The sequence below is a fragment of the Chiloscyllium punctatum genome, chromosome 40 (genome assembly GCF_047496795.1).
Source record: "Chiloscyllium punctatum isolate Juve2018m chromosome 40, sChiPun1.3, whole genome shotgun sequence".
Classification (NCBI taxonomy): Eukaryota; Metazoa; Chordata; class Chondrichthyes; order Orectolobiformes; family Hemiscylliidae; genus Chiloscyllium; species Chiloscyllium punctatum.
In genome coordinates this window covers 2,937,495-2,962,073 of record NC_092778.1, presented here as the reverse complement: position 1 = coordinate 2,962,073, position 24,579 = coordinate 2,937,495, and the positions used below count along the sequence as shown (strand labels likewise).

The 24,579-nt window shown below is 40.4% G+C and overlaps 1 protein-coding gene across 7 annotated transcripts in view; it reads left to right on the top strand.

The window, feature by feature from the left end:
* LOC140464289 (myosin phosphatase Rho-interacting protein-like) overlaps positions 1–24,579 on the top strand; it is a 211,384-nt gene that overhangs the window by 34,193 nt on the left and 152,612 nt on the right. For all 7 annotated transcript variants that reach the window (XM_072559181.1, XM_072559180.1, XM_072559179.1 and 4 more), the window contains exon 3: positions 6,141–6,206. In XM_072559181.1, coding sequence (XP_072415282.1) covers positions 6,141–6,206 — 66 coding nt within the window. The remainder of the gene's footprint in view (positions 1–6,140; positions 6,207–24,579) is intronic.

Genomic DNA, 24,579 nt, shown 5'->3' with positions numbered 1-24,579 from the left:
ACGACTGTTCTTTAGAACTGTTGTATTTATGATGGGGCCCAGTCATATGTGACGTGCTTTATAAGGCTGAGATCCACTTCCATACAGCTTGTGGAAATGTGAGAGAACACCCATCATGAAACTTGGAGTCTTTCCCAAAAGATAAATTATATCTGTGTGGATATATTGCAAGTCGAAAGTCGTTCTGTTTTAATAGACTGATAGCTGTCTCATTCATGAAGATTGATTTAAATTCATCAGCTGCATGAGTATTGTGTTACGTCAGTGCTTACTCTTTCCGTGGTGATGCTGAGAAACATTGGTAGGCCGAGTGAATGTTGTGGTGTTAGCCTCAATTATAAATCTGAGCTATAGAGTATGAAAGCAGGAATTATACCAATGTTTTCTGAAGCACACAAGCTGTCCATTCAAAAAGAAACTGCAAATAGCCAGAGATAAGCTATGTAGTAGACCATAAGATCCAGGTAGGCTGCCAATTTTGTAAACCATAACCATAAAGTAGGGTGTGGGACCTCCGTGTATTGTACCAACTACTGTCAGAGAGGGATTGTGAGCTAAACATATTAATGTTTATTATCTTAACGCCATATTATCAAATCAATGAGATATGGCTATATAGGTACTAACTTTCATGTGTTACAAGGAGATACGCATGAGAGACTTTTGAGTTGAGCTGGACACACTTCTAAAGCATAAAGTGCCAAATCACTTGGGGCATTACATGCTGGTGTTGTAGGATCACTGAAAACTGGAGACCGAAGATAATTTGGTGTTCAGTAGTAGTAAAAGAAGATGGTTTGTGAGAGACGGATGTGCCGGGAGGTGAAGATTATTGAAATTGATAACATGGAAAGAAGGTTCCGGAGTTTGGCAGCACTGATGAGGGATGAAGTCTTTTAGACACATGGGGAGATGGAGATTTTGAAATTATTGTGTGACTCCATATTTTTATTTCTTTTGAAGTAATTATATTTGAAATTTAAATATAGTGTATTGCCAATTATTAACTATCTCTCTGAATATGAACTTCTGGAGTTATGAGATGGTTTTGAACTTGAACAGAAAAGTCATTTCTTAAATAAAAGTAAAAGACTGTGGACTGTGAAATAAATAGAGAAAGTACTGGAAAGGTCCGGTGACAGCTATAGAAAGTTTTGAGTCCAGTATGATTCTTCAGAATTGAAGAACAGAAAGAAATTGTGAATGTTTGTCTTTCAGACTTGTAAAATCATGCTTCTAGTCTAAATAAAACAATTTTAACTGAGATAAATAACCCCTGATTTGTACAAAGAATTGACTTTGATTTTCCACCATTCCTTATCCTCCAGTACATGACTCAAGTATGAGCTGGATGATTATTATAACAGCCCAACATACATTCTGACTTTGTTCCAGCAGCCAATTGAAATAATCTTGACTGTCAGTGTATCTTATCCAGACCCCATGGTCTCAGACATCAGGGCATTGTGCTTGGTGTGCTAATATATTATCTCGGAGGTGGTTTGGAGTCTTTGATGTTTATTATTGTGGACCAAATATTGAACTACAGAAGCAATCACCCCAGTATCCACTAACGAAGCTGCATCAGAACATTATTCCAACGAGCCACCACACACTGCAGCACAGAGAAACTATACAGAGTAGAGGAAAATCACCTATACAGTGTATTCAAAAAGAACGGGTATCCAATGAACACAGTCTGCGGATTTCTCAGCAACAAACCCAAACAAGCAGACAAAAATATCCAGAAACCCTAGCCACTAGTCATCAAAGAAATCTTGGAAATGACTGCCAGACTACTCAGACCCCTTGGCATCATGGTAGCCCACAAACCCACCAACACACTAAAACAGCAGCTAATGAACTTGAAAGACCCTATACAGACAAAAAGCAAAACTAATGTCATTAACGAAATATCGTGCAAGACTGTAACAAACACAACATTGGACAAACAGGCAGAAAATTAGCCACCAGGATACATGAACATCAACTAGCCACAAAACAACATGACCCACTCTCACTAATATCCTTACATACAGATGAGGAAGGATACCACTTCGACTGGGACAACACATCCATCCTAGGACAAGCCAAACAGAGACATGCACGAGAATTCCTCGAAGCATGGCATTCCAACTGGAACTCTATCAACAAACACATTGACTTGGACCTGATTTGCAATCCCTTGAGAAAAAGAAGAGGAAATTGCATCACCACAGGAAATGACATCACCAAACCAAAGAAACCCAAACATATAAATAGAAAGCAGGAATCATGAACAATGCTTCGTCTGGAGGTCACTGAAGATGTAACCTAGTATGGTGATGAAACGTCTGAAAACAAACTTTCCAGCTCAACAAGCAAACCTACATTGTTAAAGCAAGCACTTAGAGTTGAAAGCCAATTAAATTTAAATCTGATAGTGTTGACAATCTTGAAGCAGTCCAGTTGTAAAGAAATTAATGTGGCATCATGGGTATAAAGATGGGGGCAGTTGGACAGAGGAGACAGCCAATTGCCATCTGAGGAGATAAAATTCCAGCTCTCAGTAAAAAGCACCACCTATTCATAAAGGTACATGGCACTCTTAGATGATATTCTTGACACCAGAAAGCACCTGAGAAGGCGTTTCGGACAGAGGAAGATGATGGAAGATGATACAGAAAATTTTGGAAGACGCACACTGTGTGAACCTTGAGAGATTAAGTTTTAACTTATTGTTTTCTTATTACTTGGATTTATATAAGCTAGTGGAGCAGTATACTTTGGAATCTTGTTTTATTCAGGAATAGGTAGTTAGAGATGGGTTGTTCAGTTTGTTAATAGTTCTGCTGATATGTTCACTGTTGGTGTTAGATAAATAAATAGTTACTTGTTAGTTATAGAATGGATGAAAGGATTCCATTTCCTTTAAACCACTCCTTCAGAACAGCTTGAGCTAATAGGCAGGTTATTCCACTTTTCACACTTCTTTTTATCATATTACGAGCCAAGGTGAATTCCTCCAGGTGTTTTGGTTTAATTATGGAGGAGTGCCGACCTCCGCTTTGTAACATCAGAATAAAATAGATTTTCACCATGTTTCTTTGAACTCAAAATAATCCATTTAGTTGTAAAATAAATTATTTTAAATACAGATGCAAATACGAGTTAACAAAGAAGCTAGGATTCAAAATTAAAATTCTTTCCCCTTAAGCCCAAATGCAGATGCACTCACAGAACACGAAAAGACAAAAGTCTCTGCAGATTGATGGCAATAAGGAAAATAAAAATCCTGTGGACCAAGGATCTGACAATAATGGATAGAATGTGATGACTTCTTACAGTTCACTGGGTTTCCTTTCAAAGAGGTTGGCTTGTGGATGATTGTAAATTAATTGTAAAACATCAGTTCTGATTGCACTTAAACTCGATTTGAGTCATTCTAGTTTCTAAGGTTTTACAGTGTAGCCAAAAATGTTAATATTGGAGACCGTATCATGTTCCCAAGAATTTTTACTGAGGAAAGAATTTCAGGACAGAGAGAGAAACTTGCCTTTGCTGCAAGACTTGGATGATGTTTCCGTCAGAGCCATAGGTATATAAAATAGAAGGTTTCTAGGCAACCATATGCATAGAGGTCCCGTAGTCTTTTCAAAATCAGGTTTTCCAGTGATCAAGGGCTGTAAAACTCTTGACTTGTCTCCTTGGAAGCTTTGCTTGCCTTGTTCTCCATAGTCACTTGAGTTCTTTGTAAATAGCAGATAGCTTGCAGCAAACATTAAACTGTTGACTTAATTCCTTGATAAAATCACGTTGTGCCCTTTTCAATCCAGAAAATGTCCGACCATTTTGTATCGTCCAATTTTTCCACAATGACATTATGTGTATGTAACCCCAACACTTGGAAGTATGCAGTTTCAAAAACACATAAGAAACAGCAGAATAAAATGGCCTGCTTGATTGGTGCCCCATTCACCAATTTAAACATTCACTCTCTCACCAGTGGGCCCACTGGTGGCATTTTCTACCATGCACAACATGTTGAGGCCCTTCAGCAGCATTTTCCAACTCTGTGGCCTCTAGAACTTAAACAGGCCAGTGCAGCAGGTGCATGGAAACAGGATTGAGGAATGTGGTGCTGGAATGAGGAGAAAGTGAGGACTGTAGATGCTGGTGTCAGAGTGGAAGAGTGTGGTGCTCGAATCACACTGCAGCACCACACTCTTTAACTCTGACTCCAGCATCTGCAGTCCTCTCTTTCTCCACATGGAAACAGGATGACCTGCAAATTCTTTTCCAAATAATGTACTACCTTGATCTGGAAATATCATCATTCCTCCATTGTTGTTGGTCAATATCCTGGAATTCTCTCCTTAACAGAGCTGTCCCTACATCACGCAGACAGCAACACTTCACCGACATCTTCTCAAGGGCAAGTAGGGATTGGCAATAAATTCTGAATGATGTTATGATACCATGAATGGTTGAAGAAGAATTCCTCACAGTAAAAATATCACGTGGCGTACTGCATCTGAAAGGTTTTGTTGTGGGGAAAATCAACAGCCTCTGAGACAGAGTCAGGGTTCAACGACAGAGTTTATTGTACAAAGAAATACCAGAGCTCTGGGGAAAGAAAGACACCAACAGCACAGTGGTCTGCTGCGAGTTTTCTCAACCCGGAGCACACGTCAGGATATTTTTATACGTTTTGTAATATAATAGCTCAGTGATGAGGTTATTGGCTTTGTAACATTGTTCATTTATTGTAAACATTGCGGAATTGTTGATAGTTTCTGTGCAGTCATTGTCAGTTCCAGCGCAGCCTTTGTTAATTTCAGCGCGGTCAATGTCAGTTTCAGCCCCGGCATTATCAGTTTCAATGTCTGCATGGAAATCCATTGCTTTAATAATGGGCGCTAATCGCTCTTCCTGAGAAGGACGATTACTGCAGCCCCGGCTTTTATCACCCCTGTATTGAGTCTGTATCAAACTGTTAGCATTTCTATCAAAGGTGTTAGCTGGACCCGGACACTTCAGCAGGCAGTATACGCTACTCATGTGTATTCTCTACCCCACCCACCTTAAACTAATCAACTAGGCTATGAGGGCATTGTTCTGGCATTCTGGTGGCCCCAGGCAGTTTCTGTGTTTGCACTGGTGTTTCTCTCCATTTTGTGGTCCAGCGGCCATCTTATGCATCAAGTGGCCAACTTTGGCTCAGTGGCCATCTTGTGTGTCTGTGTGCCTGACCTGTGTCACCCTGCCCTGTGCCATCTCCCACTTCAGTATGAGTAAATCTAAAATACCTGCTTATTGCTGCTTAAAATTACCGGACATGGAAGGAACTATTTTCTAATTTTCTAAATTTCATTCTTGTCATCTTGCTGTGACTCCTGTGTGGGATTTACATTACCAGATGTGTAGCTCGAACCAGTCTACAGGACTACCCCATTTTCTTGACCTTAGTGTCATGTTTTTGTAGATACTCAGAATATAGGCTGACCTCACTTTTCAATGACAATGTGCTTTTCTCACATTGGTAGTCAGCCTCAAAATCTGCAACCCACAAATGGACATTTCAGTTATCAATATCTTATATTTGGGTGCAAGCCTGTGGTACAGGCTGCGTTGCAACAATGGGTGGAAGTTTAAGATACGCCCACAGAATCAACCCCATGTGGCAAATGGCAAAAGTGGCAACAACCTAAAGTGCAGACTATAAAAACAAGTTGACACCTGAGATTTTCTGAGGCTTCAGAGGTCAGTGTCTGCAGTATATGTTTCATATTACTTTTTTGTTGGTCATGCCTTTGTTTCTTGCTATTTACATAATTGTAAAACATATTTCCCCCTCCTTCATATTATGTATTCAATTAACATTTCTATATTGATACATCACTCAAAGAGAAATTTTCACCATTGTTCAAGTTCCAATGCCCAATGTGTACATGTATTAGATGGTCATTGTTAGAGCCTTGAACTGACTTTCCACTACTTAATGTTGACACTGATTGAAATCTGAGAACCACATCAACATTCCCTTTGGTCCCTTCACAATCGTTGGCCAATTTTTAGTGCACTAAGTAACTTAATCACTAATTTTTATTTATTGGCTGAACACTTCATGACATTTAAAAATTCCAAAATCTATCTTGCAGAAATGGCAGAGAAGATTTTTTCTCCTGTACGAACATGGCTTACTGCGTTATGCATTGGATGACTCGGTGAGTTCAATTGTTTATACCTAGTCTAGACTTCAGTGATTGATATGTCTAAGTGTTATGAAGCTTTTTGTGCCAGGTGAATTTTGGAAATATATAATTGCAGCTTGTTTCTTTGTTTCTTAATTTTCACAATGCTTTCTTTTTCCGATCATTATTATGTTGCAGTTGCCATACCCAGTTCTTAGTTTTATTATAGTTTATCCTTTCCAAATTTTGTGATTTACTGTGTTAGTTCACAACAAAAGTTCAAAGTACCTTTATTTCAACTAGCATGAAAGAGGGACAGTGCCATTTGTGTTATGCCAAAATATACAGAAAGAATTTCATGGATGTTTAGGAAATGAAAAAAAACAAAGAGGAAGATAATTATCAGTATCTGGACTGGCTACATTTTTATGTACGCAGGTTATCAGGTAACCATTGAAAAATGAGGGGCTTCTGTACCCAGCTGTTTACAGGGTAACGTTAGAGATTTCCATTGTTTTAATGGAAACTGCTGTGACAAGCAATGATGTGAAATCAGCCTTTTTACAGGAGAGTTAGAGGGTGGGAAGCCAAAAACTACAGAAGAAAAGATCTTGAAAATTAGTATTTAGAAACTTTGGTGTTATTGAGTACAAAGGCAAAAGAAAGTAATAAATGTTATGTTTGAAGCACAAAATGTTATATACCCTGTCATTATTGATGCTGTGCAGGTTCCTGTTTCAACAAGTCCCATTGAGGTACTTAAAGGGATTGTTCAGAAATATAAGTAGACCCAGTTGTTTTAAATGAGATTATTCTAATTTACTATTCAACTGTGTTTGAGGGGCAGAGACAATATGGTAATTGACTCTGGATAGAGAGCTGCATAATTCTATATAATTGTATAGACAATTATATCCCTCATTTAAGGGCTCTCAATGTTTTCATCCAATCTTTAATCTGTCCATATGTTGCAGCTTTATAAAAAAGTGTTCTTGTGTGTAATAGATTTCTTTCTTGCATTCATATCATGTTGTTGAGTTGTGTCAGTTTGTAGCAATTCCAGAAATGCTGCCATTTGGATTAAATACAGTAAAGGAAGTTGTGGGAAGTTTCACAATCCAATGCCACATGTTCAATTTAACTGATTGTAGCCACTTCAATTAATTGAAATGAAATAACATTTTCTGTAATGTGTGCTGATGATTTGTTTGCAACTTTTGGAATGGGGATAAAGCATACACAGATTTACTGAAAGAAATGTGGACTTAATCATGCAGCCTACAGAAATCAGCACCAGCCCCCTCCCCCAAGGTCCCAATTGCTTGTCAGATCAGGATGTAATGTTAGATGCGCTTCCATTAAACAATGGAAATCTCTAGCGTTACCCTGTAAAGGGCTTCATACAGAAGCCCCTCACCTTTCAATTGTTACCTGATAACCTACTTGCTTAGAAATGTGACTGGTATAGATCCTGATGATCAGTGAAAACAAGATTAATGGGTAAGTAACCAAATGCTGTTCCAAGGATGTAATTCAAAACTGCCAGTGACGGGTGTGCACTTTGTCAGACCTTAACTTCACATGCTATAGGATGATTGTTGTTTAATCAAAAACATGCTTTAATTTTAAAAAGGAGATTCGTACACAATTGTACATAAGAACACCGGTCCTTCTTTTCAGCACAATTGTCGTCTGATAGGGTTGTGTTTAATTACTATGTTTTTCTCCATAGACGTTTTCTCAGGTTTTCATGATTCCTGTTAGTAGTTCCTCAAATAAAGATGAAGGCCCTTTTCATCATTTTTGTCCATGCTGTGTGGTGTTACTTACAATGTACATATTCAAAGTGGATTGTGCACCTTTGGCACTCTGCCACGGAAGGCAGTGGACGTGAGGTCATGGCATATTTTTAAGGTAGAGATGGATGTTTGTTAGACAAGGAATCAAAGGTTATCATGGGTTGATGGGAATTTAAAACTTGAAGCACAAATAGATCAGCCATGATCTTATTCAATGGCAGAGGAGAAAGAGAGACTGTCTGGCCTACATCAGCTCTTACAAGAATGGAGGATCAATACCACTGAGAGGTGGAAGTGGAGTGCTATGCCGTAGTTTCTGTTGATGCTGACAATGTAATGGGTACCTGACTAATTGTAACAACAAGTACTGAGGTAGCAATGGAAGTACTGTACCTGAATGAGTAGCCTTGTCCTGAGAGTGAAGTGGGTGATAGGGAGGGGAAAGGGAATGGGATGTGAGGGTGGTCACTGAGTTAGAAATAAAGAATGATCAGTTTTATTGGAATGCTGATTCGATTGAAACTCTTGCTTTGGAAATTGTGGAATTTGGGACTATGAACAGGTAATTGGCTCTGGAGGTGAAGCATATACATGGGCAGAAAGTTGTGATAAAAGCAATGCTGCACTGGTAGCCAAACGTATAATTGATGAGAGGGAGAATGGGGTTATAGGTATAAAACTTGTATGAGAGGTTTTAAAATGATGGGTGCATGCCATCTTTACATATTAGGATATGAAGAGATGTTTAAAAATTATATCAGTGATTCAGTCTATTACAAACAAATAAAACCAGGAACTGTAGATACTGGAAATCTGAAACATGAACAGAGATTGCTGGAGAAACTCTGTAGGTCTGTACATCTTTGGAGAGAAAGCAGAGTTAATGTTTTGGGTCCAGTGACACTTCTTCTGATGAAAGATCACTGGACCCAAAACATTGATTCTGCTTTCTCTCCATAGATGCTGCCAGGTCTGCTGAGTTTCTTCACCAATTTATTTTTATTACAAACACATATTGTTAATGATTCCCAAAGTATGTGCCTTGGTTTAGGGGCAACCATTATTTATTTAGTAGGTACTACTTGTATTTTGTTCTGTTCTTTCATGATTGCTACTCACTTGAACCCAGTCCCAGTTAGAATCCTGATATATTAAAAAGTAAATGCTAATTTCCATCCACCACTCAACTTCCCATTGAGTTGTGTGATTGTGTTGCTGAATGCTGAAGGCAAAATGACACTTATATTAGTTCTAATTTATAAGGAGCCCTCTGATAATAAAAACACAATTGGCTCAGGCAATCTTTCTGCTGAGCAATTATGGACCAATTCTATGATTTGCTTATGCCTGGGTTTTGACTTTCAATTGTATTGTGCTCCTTTTCCACTAGCATCTGGTACAGATGATGCATTTGTGTCATATGTTATGCTTGGCACTTCGAAGGGCACTGTGAGAGTTTTGTTTTTGGCAGAAGTTCTTGTGGTCATGAAACCACAGACATTCAAAGCAATTCTGCTTATTTGAAATGATGAGGTAGAAGAGAAGCAAATTGTTTAATTCTTATGACATGGAGTGGTTAATGGGCTTTATCGATCCATTGTTTTCTTGTCCTATATATTCAGTGGTTATATCAGGTTCCTTTTGGCAGCAAATTGATTTTTCTTACTGTTTTAGCTGCCATGCCTATCTCTAATGAAAGTTCAGCATCCTGTTCTATTAACTTTGAATTTCAACCCAGTCCCCTCTGTTGCTTTAAGCCACTTAGGTTTGGCTTATTATAGATATTTCAGAGAGGTGTGTTGACAATTCTTGATCCAGTTGTGATTATCAGCTTTTTTGGGGGAAATGCAAAATCTGTCAATAAATTCCCTATAACTTCTTGGCTGAACTCAGAAACTGTGTAAAGTTGGAACTGCAATTGAATCTATGTAATACTGTTTACTTTGCCTACTGCTATTTGTTCAAAAGACTGGAAGGGAAATTAATAGCATGTTTATCGCTGGTATTCGAGATACAGATGGACACAGATAGACAGACACATTCACATTGTTAGTGTCCTGTGTCTGTGGGAAATACTGTCGCTGTCATACTGTGGCACATTCTTTTTGATCAGTTGAGTTCAAGTTGGAGTTTTATTCGTTCTTGATGTTTGAGAAGTTAGCGTGCATTGTTTACTCCAGTTTCTCTTGAAATTGGTGGAAAGTCTTCATGGATTGATGTAGTCCATCTGGTGAGCATGCATCTCTAATGCTTTAGGGTTGAGAGTTCAGGGATTTTAATATCACATCTGAAAAATCAGGAGTGTGCCACATCTTCAGTATTTGACTGTAGTGTGCAGGTTTAGGTGGGTTAGCCATGGGAAATGCAGGATTATGGGGATGTGGGGGAGAGGCTGGGTAGGTGGATCCTAGGTCTGGGTAGGATGCTGTTCGGATGGCTGATGTGGATTTTATGGGCTGAATGGCCTCTTTCCACACTGTAGAGATTCTAGAATTCAATGATCATAATGAATGGTGGAGCAGGCTTCAATGGTCAAATATCCTACCCCTCCTGTTTTCTAAGTTTCTCATTTGATTTTGATGGGCATCACTTTACAGGCTCCTGCTGGTGTGTTTGCAAGTGACTGAGGGCCAGTTTTTAAAAAGATATTATTAGGGTGGGCTACCTGTCACTCATCCCTGACCTGCCTGCCCTTTTTTTTTGGTCCTCAGGAGCTGTTTCCTGTCTGGTTTCTGTTTTGAGATTGGTTGGAGGAGGTCAGGGATATGGGAAAGCCTGACAGGTCACTCACCTCAGCCCTTGACAGGAAAGGACGGCCCTGACCTTTACTTGCCCCCTTTCCAAATCAAGTACTCCCTTTGCCTCCCCCTCATGGTCTTCCTTCCCCTGGTCACTCTATCATTTTTCTCTACTGCTCCCTGTCCTCTCAACTTACCTCCAGCCTGCCTGCAGGGCGTAGAATCTGGGAATCTGCTGGTCATGTGGCTGGAACTGCAGAGTTCCTGCTATCCCACTGGCTGGCAGCTCTCTGAGGCAGGACTTCCACCTGAGTGGGGAATTCAAATCTCCCCTCCACCAAATTAATGCAAATGGCTGAGGGGAAGCTGGCATGACTGTTTAAGTACTGGATTAGTGGTGCTAGAAGAGCACAGCAGTTCAGGCAGCATCCAACGAGCAGCGAAATCAACGTTTCGGGCAAAAGCCCTTCATCAGGAATAAAGGCAGTGAGCCTGAAGCATGGAGAGATAAGCTAGAAGAGGGTGGGGGTGGGGAGAGAGTAGCATAGAGTACAATGGGTGAGTGGGGGAGGAGATGAAGGTGATAGGTCAAGGAGGAGAGGGTGGAGTGGATAGGTGGAAAAGAAGATAGGCAGGTCGGACAAGTCAAGGAGACAGTAACTGAGCTGGAAGTTTGAAACTAGGATGAGGTGGGGGAAGGGGAAATGAGGAAGCTGTTGAAGTCCACATTGATGCCCTGGGGTTGAAGTGTTCCGAGGCGGAAGATGAGGCGTTCTTCCTCCAGGCGTCTGGTGGTGAGGGAGCGGCGGTGAAGGAGGCCCAGGACCTCCATGTCCTCGGCAGAGTGGGAGGGGGAGTTGAAATGTTGGACCACGGGGCGGTTTGGTTGATTGGTGCGGGTGTCTCGGAGATGTTCCCTAAAGCGCTCTGCTAGGAGGCGCCCAGTCTCCCCAATGTAGAGGAGACCACATCGGGAGCAACGGATACAATAAATGATATTGGTGGATATGCAGGTGTAATTTTGATGGATGTGGAAGGCTCCTTTAGGGCCTTGGATAGAGGTGAGGGAGGAGGTGTGGGCACAGGTTTTACAGTTCCTGCGGTGGCAGGGGAAAGTGCCAGAATGGGAGGGTGGGTCGTAGGGGGGTGCGGACCTGACCAGGTAGTCACGGAGGGAACGGTCTTTGCGGAAGGCGGAAAGGGGTGGGGAGGGAAATATATCCCTGGTGGTGGGGTCTTTTTGGAGGTGGTGGAAATGTCGGTGGATGATTTGGTTGATGCGAAGGTTTGTAGGGTGGAAGGTGAGCACCAGGGGTGTTCTGTCCTTGTTACGGTTGGAGGGGTGGGGTCTGAGGGCGGAGGTGCGGGATGTGGACGAGATGCGTTGGAGGGCATCTTTAACCACGTGGGAAGGGAAATTGCGGTCTCTAAAGAAGGAGGCCATCTGGTGTGACTGTTTAAGTAGTAGAGCAGAAAATCCAACCAACTGTGAACTTGTGCTCAGTGTGCATATACTTCTGACCGCTTCAAGGCTGAGGTTGGATTTAAAGTTGCTTGCTGCATTTACTTAGCTCCTGAGACTTTTGCTAATAATACTGACAAATTTACAGCAGTCCATAGAAAACCTGGACTAAAAAAAGACCCTTAAGCCTCAGTAATTATAGGATGTCTCAGCTTTATAAATAAGACAGGAGCCTGGAAGCAGGGATTTTAATTCCTGATTCTTACCCAAATATTGATTTATGAAAAACAAAATTAAGGTAGTTTTGTGAGAAGTGATCTAACACTTGGGGGAGAGTCCAACAAGTTGGTATCAAATTGATTCATAGTTCCATTTTCATTTGGACCTTCTTGTTCAGTATTTGTAATCGAACTGATAATTCCTATTCAAATGACCAAAGATCTATTCAAATAATTGTTTGGTACATTAGAATTTGAATATTAGTGTAAAGAGATACATTTTGTTGAAGCTTTACGTTTCGCACTCACCAGGACAACTTGCAAGAAATACTAATTAAAAGGGAAAACTAGCATCTCTCATGCATGAAAAAGACTGCTTAGTTGGAAAATGGACTAAGATTTGAGGAGGCATTGTCATGGAGAATGCAGTCATTAATATTGATTGATATATAACTACCTAGCTTTGTTTAAACCAACCAATCAGCACCCTACTATTGTGCAGTATGATTTTCCCTTTTAATTATTATTCTTGTAAATTGTCCGGATGAGTGCAAGAAGAAAAGCCTCGACAAAATGTCTTTTCTCATCAAAAATATATTCATTTTCTCTCTTGGGCTTTATCTCTGTGTTGCTTGTCTCCTGTATTAAAAGTCTTGTATCTATTGTGTACTTTATGTAGTCATGCTTCTGCTCTCACACTTACTGTAGTGCCTCATTGATTTAAAGCCAAACAGCAATAAATCAGAACTGAAGAGGTAGGGAACATATAAAACTGAGGAAAGAATTTGGAAAACTACCAAAAAAATCTGTATTTATGAATACAACCATTCTTTGCTAATCAGAAGAACCTACATTTTTAAAAAAACCTGAATCACTTGCCATACTTTTGTTTAAAAAAAAATGATGGCCTGAAGGAGACTGTCATAATCCTGTATGAAAGATTAGTTGCCCTTTTATACTTGTTTCTGTTTCTTTAATTTGTTTTTGGAATTGGATGCACTAACTTTGTAAAAAAGAGTTCTTTCCCATTAGCAATCCTTGTAGTCAAGGCCTATTTTTGTTGACTAAATATATCAAACCCAATCCCAAAGAATCTTAAATTGCGTGTTTGGCATTCAGAGGAGCTGTCACACTAATTGATGCCACAGAGGCGTAGCTTTGGAGGCTTGCACACTAATCAGACTGAAAAAAAAGCTGCTACAAACTCTGAGGTCGCATGGCACAACAATTCAAACAGAAACCTAAAGAAGTCAGAGTGTTTACAGACAAAGAATAAATTATTGATTTCTCAATGTCATCAGGCAAGTTAGTAGCTAAAATCCCGAGTAAGGGTTCTTGGAGATGGGGGTGAAAGTTGTTGGAGAGCACTTCTGTAAATGTCAGGATTGTAAAATATGGAGAGAGTGTTTTAAAAACCAAGGAAAAAAAAATGAACGAAACAGCTGTGGAGAAAAATGGAACAAAAGAAGAACAGGCCTGGCTTAAGGTTACAGAATGCTAAGACAGCAGATAAGGTTCAATAAATCACTGATCAGTCTGTAAAGTAGAAATAGACTGCAAGATCACCACCCTGTAATCATGAGTTGATGCTATTCATTTCTGTTAAAATTTTCAGTGTGCACTCATTCCAGAGTATCGGCATAGAATGTTATGAATAAATAAAATAATAATGGAAAAAAATTATACTTTCACAAAACACAATCGGTTGAATCTGTTCCCCTCTCACCCCCTACTCAGAACAAGGAAATCACATCATATTATACATTGGATTGAAGTTGTGCCCCCACACCCACAGAGTAAACAAACACTCGTTTGAAAAATTTGTTTGGTTTTCTTTAAGAACTATATAGGTATAATGTTGTGATAGATAATGGTGTCAGCTGGACGAGGTTTGGGCACCATTTCCTTTGTTACTGACGAAGGAACACCTCACATCATACTTATGTTTTTTATTTCAAATGGTGCAGAAGGTTTAATAATTCTGAGCTGCAATCCACCCTTTTAGAAATAGCATTATTAGTTGCAGGCCAGTTTGAATTGTAAAACTAGTTTCATGGGGGACTCCAAATGTGAGTGATTTTAAATTGCTTGCTACTTGTTTTTAATACTACGTAGGAGCTCAGTCAGTCGTTAGGTTTTCTTTCCAACTGATTTCGCTGTTTTTCTGAAAACTTTCCTCTGAATCTTGTAAGGCCACGTTCAGATGATATCCATGGTATAATAGCTATAAACTGTTGAGAGGGAGGTGGGAAGGATCAGTGCAAGAAGTAATCTAAAATAAAATGCTTCCAGAATAATTCTCGATAATTTCAGAAATGCCAATGGATATTTTCACCGATTCCTATTCTCCAATCACCTTAAAATTATGCCCCCCTTGTGATAGCCACTCCCACCCTCAGAAAAAGTCTCTGGTTATCCACTCTATCTCTGCCTCCCATCATCTTGCACCTCTATCAAGTCGCCTCTCATCCTTCTTTGCTCCAGTGAGAAAAGCCCTTGCTCCCTCAACCTTTCTTCATAAGTCATGCCCTCCAGTCCAGGCAGCATCCTGGTAAATCTCCTCTGCACCCTCTGAAGCTTCCATAGCCTTTTTATAACTAGATGACCAGAAGTGAGCACAATATTCCAAGTGTAGTCTAATCAGGGTTCTGTAAAGCTGCAGTATAACATAGCGGCTCTTAAACTCAATCCCCATGCTAATGAAAGCCAACACACCATATGCCTTCTTAACAACCCTATCAACTTGGGTGGCAACTTTGAGTGATCTATAAACATGGACCCCAAGATCCCTCTGTTGCTTCACACCGCCAAGAATCCTACCTTTAACCCTGTGTTGTGCATTCAAATTCGACCTTCCAAACTGCATCACTTCACACTTTTCTAGATTAAACTCCATCTGCCACTTATCAGTTCAGCTCTGCATCCTGTCAATGACCTGCTGCAAGCTACAGTAGCTCTCCACACTATCCACCAATTCACCAAGCTTCTTACTAACCTAACCTTCCACTTTCTCATACAAGTCATTTATAAAAATCACAAAGAACAGAGATCCCAGAACAGATCCCTGTGGAACACCACTGGTCATTAAGCTCCAGGTTGAATGCTTTCCATCTATTACCACCCTCTGACTTCTATGGGCCAGCCAATTCTGTATCCAGACAGCCAGATTTCCCTGTATCCCATGCCTCCTTACATTCTGAATGAGCCTACCATGGGAAACCTTATCAAACGCCTTGCTAAAATCCATGCACACCACATTCACTGCGCTACCTTCATCAATGTGTATTGTCACATCCTCAAAGAATTCAGTAAGGTTTGTGCAGCACGACCTGGCCCTCACAAAGCCATGTTGACCATCTCTAATCAAGCTATGGTTTTCAAAGTACTCATAAATTCTGTCTCTCAAAGTCCTCTCTAGTAATTTGCCCACCACAGACGTAAAACTGATTGGTCTGTAGTTCCCAGGATTATTCTTATTCCCTTTCTTGAACAAGGCAGTCACATTTGCCAACTTCCAATCATCTGGCACTGCTCCAGTGGACAGTGAGGATGCGAAAATAATCACAAAAGACGCAACAAATCTCTTCCCTCGTTTCCTGTAGCATCCATGGGTATATCCCATCAGGCCCAGGGGACTTATCTGTCCTTATGTTTTTCAAAATTTTCAGCACATCCTCCTTCTGAGCATCAACCTGTAAAAGCATGTCAGTCTGTTTCACACTATCCTCACAAACATCAAGGTCCCTCTCAGCACTGAATACTGAAGCAAAATATTCATTGAGGACCTCCCCTACCTCCTCTGACTCCAGGGACAAATTCCCTTCACTATCCCTGATCAGCCCTACCATCACTCTGGCCATCGTCTTGTTCCTCACAAGTGTAGAATGCCCTAGGGATTTCTTTAACCCTATCTGCTAAAGCTTTTTCATGCCCCCTTCTAGCTCTCCTACATCCATTCTTCAATTCCTTCCTGGCTACCTTGTAACCCTGTAGAGCCCTTTTCAGATCCTTGCCTCCTCAACCTTAAGTAAGCTTCCTTCTTGTCTTGACTAGATGTTCCACATCCCTTGTCACCCAAGGTTCTTTCAGCCTACCATCCCTTCCTTACTTCAGTGGGACAAACCTGTCCAGCACTACCAGCAAGTGCTCCCTAAACAACCTCCATATTTCAAGGTAAAAACAATGACTGCAGATGCTGAAAACCAAATACTGGATTAGTGGTGCTGGAAGAGCACAGCAGTTCAGGCAGCATCCAACGAGCAGCGAAATCGACATTTCGGACGAAAGCCCTTCCTCCATATTTCAGTCTTACATTTTCCTGTGAACATCTGTTCCTAATTTAGGCATCCAGTTCCTGCCTAACAGTATTGTACTTCCCCTCCCCCAATTAAACAATTCCCCATACAGTCTGCTCCTATCCCTCTCCATTAGAATAGTAAAGGTAAGGGAGTTGTGATCACTCCCACTGAGAGATCTGACAGCTGGCATGATTCGTTGCCAAGCACCAAATCCAATATGGCCTCCCCTCGAGTTGGCCTATCCACATATTGACCTTCCTGGATGCACTTGACAAAACTGCTCCATCCAAACTATTTGAACTAAGGACGTTCCAATCAATATTAGGGAAGTTAATGTCACCCATGACAACAACTCTGTTACTTCTGTACCTTTCCAAAATCTACCTCTCAATCTGCTCCTCTGTGTCTCTGTTGCTTTTGAGAGGTCTGTAGAAAACTCCCAATAAAGTGCCTGCTCCTTTCCTGTTTCTGACTTCCACCCATACTGACTCTGTAGACAAACCCTCCTCGATGACCTCCCTTTCTGCAGCTGTGATACTATCCCTGATTAGCAATACCACTCCCCCACCTCTTTTACCTCCCCTCACCCTATTCCTTTTGAAGCATCTAAACTCTGGAAAACCCAACATCCATTCCTGCCCCCGTGATATCAAAGTCTCCGTCACAACATCATAGTTCCAAGTACTGATCCACGCTCGAAGTTCATCACCTTCCTGATACTTCTTGCATTAAAATAGACACATTTCAACCCATCACACTGACTGAACCTTTGCCCTACCAAGTGCCTATCCCTCCTCACAGACTCCCTGCACACTGTATCTGCCTCTTTACTACCTACTCCATCACCTGATCTGTAGCTCAGTTTCCCACCCCCTGCCAATCTAATTTAAATCCTCCTGAAGAGCACTACCCTCCTGCCCACGATTTGGTGCCCCTCCAGTTCAGGTGCAATCTCTCTTTCTTGAGCAGGTCCCACTGTTAGTGTGGTCATGACTGTCAGGTGAAAATAATTGAAACTGAGCAAGATGCGAGTAAATTTCCAGCCTGCTAACCTGAACTTTTATCAATGAAGGGGGTGTAAAGCACATTTATCCCAGTACACTGGTTGGCTCTTTTTTTTAATCTATAGCTCTCCGCTTACATTTCAGTTCAGGTCACGGTAGTCTCTGAACTGATTCAGATTCGGATTCTCTGAATCAAGGTTTTGTAATGGTGATCATGTGTCTTGCTTTGTCACCAATGTATTGTTGGTGGAGAAAGATGCCTTTCAGTAAGGGAGGAGATGGGGTAGGGTTGGTACTGTCAGGCAACACTGTCATATAGTCTGACCAACGATGAGTGTTGTTGGCACTGGAAGGCTGATGGATACCATCAAATAGTAGTAAACAGATGTTTAAGGGAATGATTAAAGCTACAACAGCACACACCATCATGAAAGCTTATGAAAGTTGAATTGAGTAGAAATAATGATTTGAGGATGCTGGTGTTGGACTGAGGTGTACAAAGTTAGAAATCACACAACACCAGGTTATAGTCCAACAGATTTAATTGGAAGCGCTAGTTTTCGGAGTGCTGCTCCTTCATCAGGTGGTTGTGAATAGAAATAGAAAGAGTTAACTGTTGTAAAAATATTCATCCCTTATCTAAAAGCTGGCACATCCTGGCCTAATAATTTGTTTATATTGGGCACTTTCTTCTCCTTATCATCAAGGATTCTGGAAAGCCTCCAAAAATCAGGTTCCGGGTCTTCATTTCTAAGCCATGAGCCCAGTGCTTTCAGAAGGATAGTTCTCACCATTTAGTACTATTACAGAGGGGTTGTAGTATAGATAGGATTGGCTCCCTGTAGAATGTACAGTTTGAAGTGAACTTTATTACTGTGTTTGTATTGGATGGGCAGTCTCCCAAATCTCCAAAACATTAAGATTCCTGATTATCAGATGTTCCAATGTGGCCTCATGCTTTGCATATGTTTTTATGATTAGCAGGAACCAGTCTGAAAATATTCAGCAAAATTCACATCCTCAGTGAGAGAGTAAGGAGAGCGTGCATTGAAAATGCTGCAGTTTTTACCAGTGAAATGTCTGCTGCACCATGCAGACATATATTACTGACATATTTCAGCCATGTTCAAACTATGCTAATGAGTATTGAGTATAGGAGTTGGGAGGTCATGTTGTGGCTATACGGGACATTGGTTAGGCCATTGTTGGAATATTGCATGCATCCAGTTCAGAGACTACCTATTGGAAGGATGTTGTGAAACTTGAAAGGGTTCAGAAAAGATTTACAAGGCTGTTGCCAGGGTTGGAGGATTTGAGCCAAAGGGAGAGGTTGAATAGGCTAGGGCTGTTTCCCCTGGAGCGTCGGAGGCTGAGGGGTGACATTATAGAGGTTTATAAAATCATGAGGGGCATGGATAGGATAAATAGACAAGGTATTTTCCCTGGGGTAGGGGAATCAAGAACTAAAGGGCATAGATTTAGGGTGGGAGGGGAAAGATATAAAAGAAACTTAAGTGGCAACTTTTTCACACAGAGGGTGGTGCGTGTATGGAATGAGCTGCCAGAGGAAGTGGTGAGGCTGGTGTGATTGCAATATTTAAAATTCATCTGGATTGGTATATGAATAGGAAGGGTTTGGAGGGATATGGGCTGGGTGCTGGCAAGTGGGACTAGATTGGGTTGGGATATCTGGTCGGCATGGACAGGGTGGACCGAAGGGTCTCTTTCCGTGCTGTACGCCTTATGATTTTATGACTTAGACAGCAAAACTGAGATTACTTTGTCTGCAGGTTTGCAGCTGACAGAAAGCTAGATAAACATAGGGACATAAGAACTGGAGATAAGAACATCAGCCCATTGATTCTATCCCTGGAATCGAGATCATGCTGATCATCTCCTGAATGCATTTTTATGCACTATCTCTATCTCTCTCAATATTGTAGCTCTCCCAAAAATTATCAATTTTTCTCTTGAACCTGTTCAGTGATTGAGCTCCCACAGCCCTCTGAGGTAAGAGAATTTCAAAAATTCACCACCTGCTGACTGAAGAAATTTCTCTTTAGCTCAGTCTTCAGTGACTTGCCCTTTATTCTGAGATTATGTCACCTGGTTCCAGAGTCACCAGCAAGGGGATCACTAGCAAGGAGACTCTCACCAGAAAACAAGCCCACCATCCCAAGGATTAATCTGGTCAATCACTGTTGCATTCCCTCTGAAATATACCCTTCCTTTCATAAAAGGGTATATCTTAGACAAAAACTTTACACAATGCTCCAGGTGAGACCTCACCAAGATTCTCTACAACTGCTGTTCAACTCACATTCCTGATGAAGAGCTTATATCCAATATGTTGACTCACCTGCTTCTTGGCTTTTAGATTCTGATCTGCAATCCTCACTTTCTCCTTCTCTACAACTGCAGCATGGCATCTTTGCTTTTGTACTCAGATCCCTTTGAAATGAATGCCGATATCCCATTTGCCTTTCTGATTGCTTGCTACACCTGCGAGAGTTTAGGGGCTCATTGACCAGGTCACCCATACCCTTTTGATATCCATACTTCCTAAACGCTCTCAGTTTAAGAAGGATTCCCCTAATTTTTTTTCTGGCAAAAGTAATAATTTCAGACTTAATTGCATTATATTGCATCTGCCATGTTCTATCCCATTCACTTAGCCTGTTCAAATTCTCTTGAAACGTCTTTCCACCCTCCTCTTGAGTTGTGTTCCCACACAGTTTGGTGTTGTCAGCGATTTGGAAATACTATAATTGCTCACCACTTCCAGAGCATTCATGTAGATTTTGAGCTGTTGTGGACTTATCACTGACCTGTGTAGTACCCCACTAATAACAACCTTCCATCTTGAGAATGATCCATTTATTCCTACTCTTTGCTTTCTGTTGACTAATTCTCAATCCATACCAGCATTTCCTCAATTATTTGAGGTCTGATTTTACTAATCTCCAGTGTAGGACTTTATCAAAAAAGCCTTATTAAAATCCAAATTCCTCAAATCTGTTAGTTCTCTTCGAGAATGTCAATTGCAGCAGACCCAGTAAAACTCTAAGCGGATTAGCAAGCATAATTTCACTTCCATAAATGGACTGTGCTCAACTTTACTATTCTTTTCTAAGTACAATTATCATATCTTTTACAATAGATTCTAACACGTTTTTTCTTGACACCTATAGATGTCAATTTAATGAATCTGTAGTTCTCCATTTACTGGTGCTCTTCCTCCTCTTTTTAAAGGTTTGCTACTTTCCTATCAGTAGGAACCTTTCCAGAATCTATATGCAGTAGTTCCCCCCATACCCGTGGGAGGACACATTCCAAGATCTACCCTGAAAGCCTGAAACCGCAGATAGTAGCGATTCCATTCGTTTCCAATGGAAAACCTACCTCCCTGACTCATAAGCTTTAAACGTACAATGTATTATCACTAAATCAGTTCTAAAAGAGGAGTAAAATTGGGGCTGGGTCATCTACTGGTGTTTTCTGACCAGTGTGAAATATAGTGATTATACTTTTGGAGATAAATATCAATGAAAACCATCTTGCATTTATAACTGTCTAATTCAACTGGTCAACAATAAACTTTAAATGAAATAATACCATTGAATACAAAGTGTTAAAAAAATTTCTCTAGTCTGTTTTGAACATGGCTGTTGTGTAAAAAATATCTGGGATATGGCCGGAACTGGTTTTGAAGTGTTTGTATTTACTAGAATTGTCCTTTGTGCCTGTATAATGGTTTTTTTTTAAGGGAGCAAAACGGAGCTTGAGGCAATACTGAATTGTAAGCAGATGCTGAACTGAAGCTATTTCCAAACTCTGTGCATTGGAGTGAGACTTAAAAATAAGAGTGAGTGGTTCCAAGTTGCTCTTTCCCATGAACTCCTCTTCATTTCAGCTTAACTTGGAACTATCAATAAAAAGCGAAACCTTTGCACTAAAATGGACCCACTGCTCATTTTCATTTATGTTCCCCATAGAAAGTTTACCTGCTGCATGATTCCTTTGCACGCTTTCAGCAAACGTGTGTGTTATTAAAAAAAAGCACAGAAACTACATGTAGGAGAGGAAATGTGCCTAGACTAGGTTTACTACATGCAGTTTCTGTGTAGTCTTATTTATCCTGTAAACTGGTTCAAACCTGGATGATAGAATTAAATTAAATTAGTACAAGACCGGGCTTGATGTCTGTAACCATGTTTATTGATCTCTTTCCCATCCATATTCTCATTTGATAGGCTATGTTCTGAAAATGTATGATCTTTAAAACTTGTATCAAGCAGATTGCTTTTGTAGCCACGCCAAGTGCAGGTTGAAAGGGTAGGTTGCTGCATGTGGGTTTGACATAATCTTCTGTTCAGCAAAAGGTGGGGATGTGGAACAAAATGAAAACCAGACCAGCGCGTAAACAATGTCAAAACTGTTGAAGACCTGTTGGAATGTGGTGAAAGCAGAGAGATGGATCCGTGGTAAAACTGGATCCAAAATTAAGCATACAGGTGACAAGTACACCATTGTGTAGGGAGTGTGGTATGAAAGTCCAATGTATGAAATAATGTGAACAGTACAGTGCACTAAATAATATTTAAGGGGCATAATATCAACATTCATGAAAGCTAATGTCTTGATCTTTACCCAGTGCTTCAAGTTCACTGCCCTCCTATTTCCTCTCAATCTCACCCTTCTTTATACTTTCCCGCCAATATCCTTGCCATCCCTCAACCCAGTCATTTCTTGGTGTACCTTCATAGCAGAAGTCTTGATCCCCTAAAAGGCTAATTCCTCATGTTTAACCACTAACATTCTCCTATGTTTTTTCAATCCAGCACATTTCAACATCAACTTTTTTAGGTGAGGGGGGAGAAGCCTTTGTCAACTTTGTCATCGAATTCCAATTTCTGTCTGATTTAGCCCTCCAACTGTTATAATACATCTGAATTCTTTATATGATTATTTCTGCTTTTGGTTTCAATGCTTTATCTTTTGTCTGACAGTCATAATCTTTCACTTGACCTGAGCTATTATCCTGCTCAAGTTAGACAGGTACAGAACGGCAACAACTCATGCAGCTGTTTTGGTCACCAATTGCAAGGTCTAGATTGATTCGATTAAACTTTACCGTGTCTTATACTCCTAAAGCATCACTACCTACCTTTGCTGTATCAATTATTGATTCTTTTCTTCCACAACCAAGTGCTTTCTTAAAACTTCCTCTCACATCTACTTGCTTTTATCTCGAGCACTAATGTGAACAGTTGTTTGACTTACTGAGCAGTCTTGTGGAAGTGGCAGGGACCTTGTCAACCACCTGGCTATCCAGTTAAAAGTTGGGTTAATCTTGGCAGTGGTCCCTAATCAGTCCTTTGAGAGTCTCAATCGGCAGTGGGGCATTTGCACACTTTCCTGTGCAAATCTTAATTCTAGCAGAGGGAATTGAGTGTGCTAACACCCAGCCTCTGTGCCTGCCACTCTGGGTGCAGAAGAATCCATCCATCATTTTGAAGATTGAGACTATATGTGCACCGATGTAAAAGCTGCTTCCTCCTGACCCAGCACCTTCCTATCCACTGCTAATGCATTCAAACCCTCAAGTACCCTGTCGTCCATTTTGTTCTCTCTACAACCTCAGTTTCATCGATGAGTTTCAGCTTCTGCATCTTTGATTCAGCTCTACTTTCTAATGTGCAGGCCGGCTAACTTGGTTATCAATTTACTTGCCACTTATCAGCACTGTCCTCCTGATCTGGAGTTCTTTTGCTTTCTGCCTGGTGTAAACTGAAGTCAATAATTCTGTGGTGTAAACTTTGACAATTTTTTGCATTCGTAAAATTTAGAAACTTTGCACCATGATCAAAATGAAAGGAGCAGGTGCTTTCTTGTCGGCTCAACCTCTTCAGAATGTTTAAGTTAGAAATTATATAAATTTAATTTTATGCACAGATAAAGTGCAAGGAGTTAACATAACTGGGAGTTTCTGTTCATGATAACAAGTGACTATTGTTCTAAAGCATACATTTGAAAGTGTGGTAAATTTGGGCTAACATAACCGTTGTAATTTAATTACAGTCTAATACTTCTTGTCCAGTCTCATGGTTAGGGAATAGTCACCCTGATGAGGGAAGAGAAAGGCAGGCTCAGTGTGAGTCTAACAGTAGAACTCTTAGAAAAGAAGAAAATCAGTAGAAGATAAAGAAATATTTGAAGCAGCAGCAGGTCATGCATTTGCTGATACTGCAATCACTAAGTTTTACAGCATTCATGTTTTAGAGGAGTACAATAATGGCAGATCTGTGTAAAGACAAATGCTTAAATGCTGGGATTGCACTTACTTTGATACATGTCTACATTAAAAATAATTACTTAATATTAATTTTCAGCCGGTTTTGTAGATATGATTGTGTATTAACCGTTGGATATTTGAACCCTGATTTCTGAGCCCCACCTTTGACTTTCATTGATTTCTACCAAGTAATGCAATGCAGAAGGAAGGGAGAAGGGGATATTGAGAAAATAATCTTTAAAGTGAACACTTTTAGCTGTTGTTGAATAATAAATTGCAGTAAACCGTCTGGACTAGCAGACATTATGATAGCCCAAATCTCTTTTCTAAAATGTTTGGACTGTTGTAGTTGTATCTCTCACTTCACCCTGATAATGTATGCTATGACATTAACAAAATATTCTGTTTATTTAACCAGGACAGAAGGGTAACTGTTACATTGGTTTATGTTGGTCTTTGCACCACAATTTAGTTCAATTTTGCTTGCAGTGGCTGGGGCTGTGATTTGATATTAATTTCCACAATATTACTTGAATAATATCCACAAGAGTCTCGGGGAACTGCAGTAATTTCTAACGTTGATAAATTGATA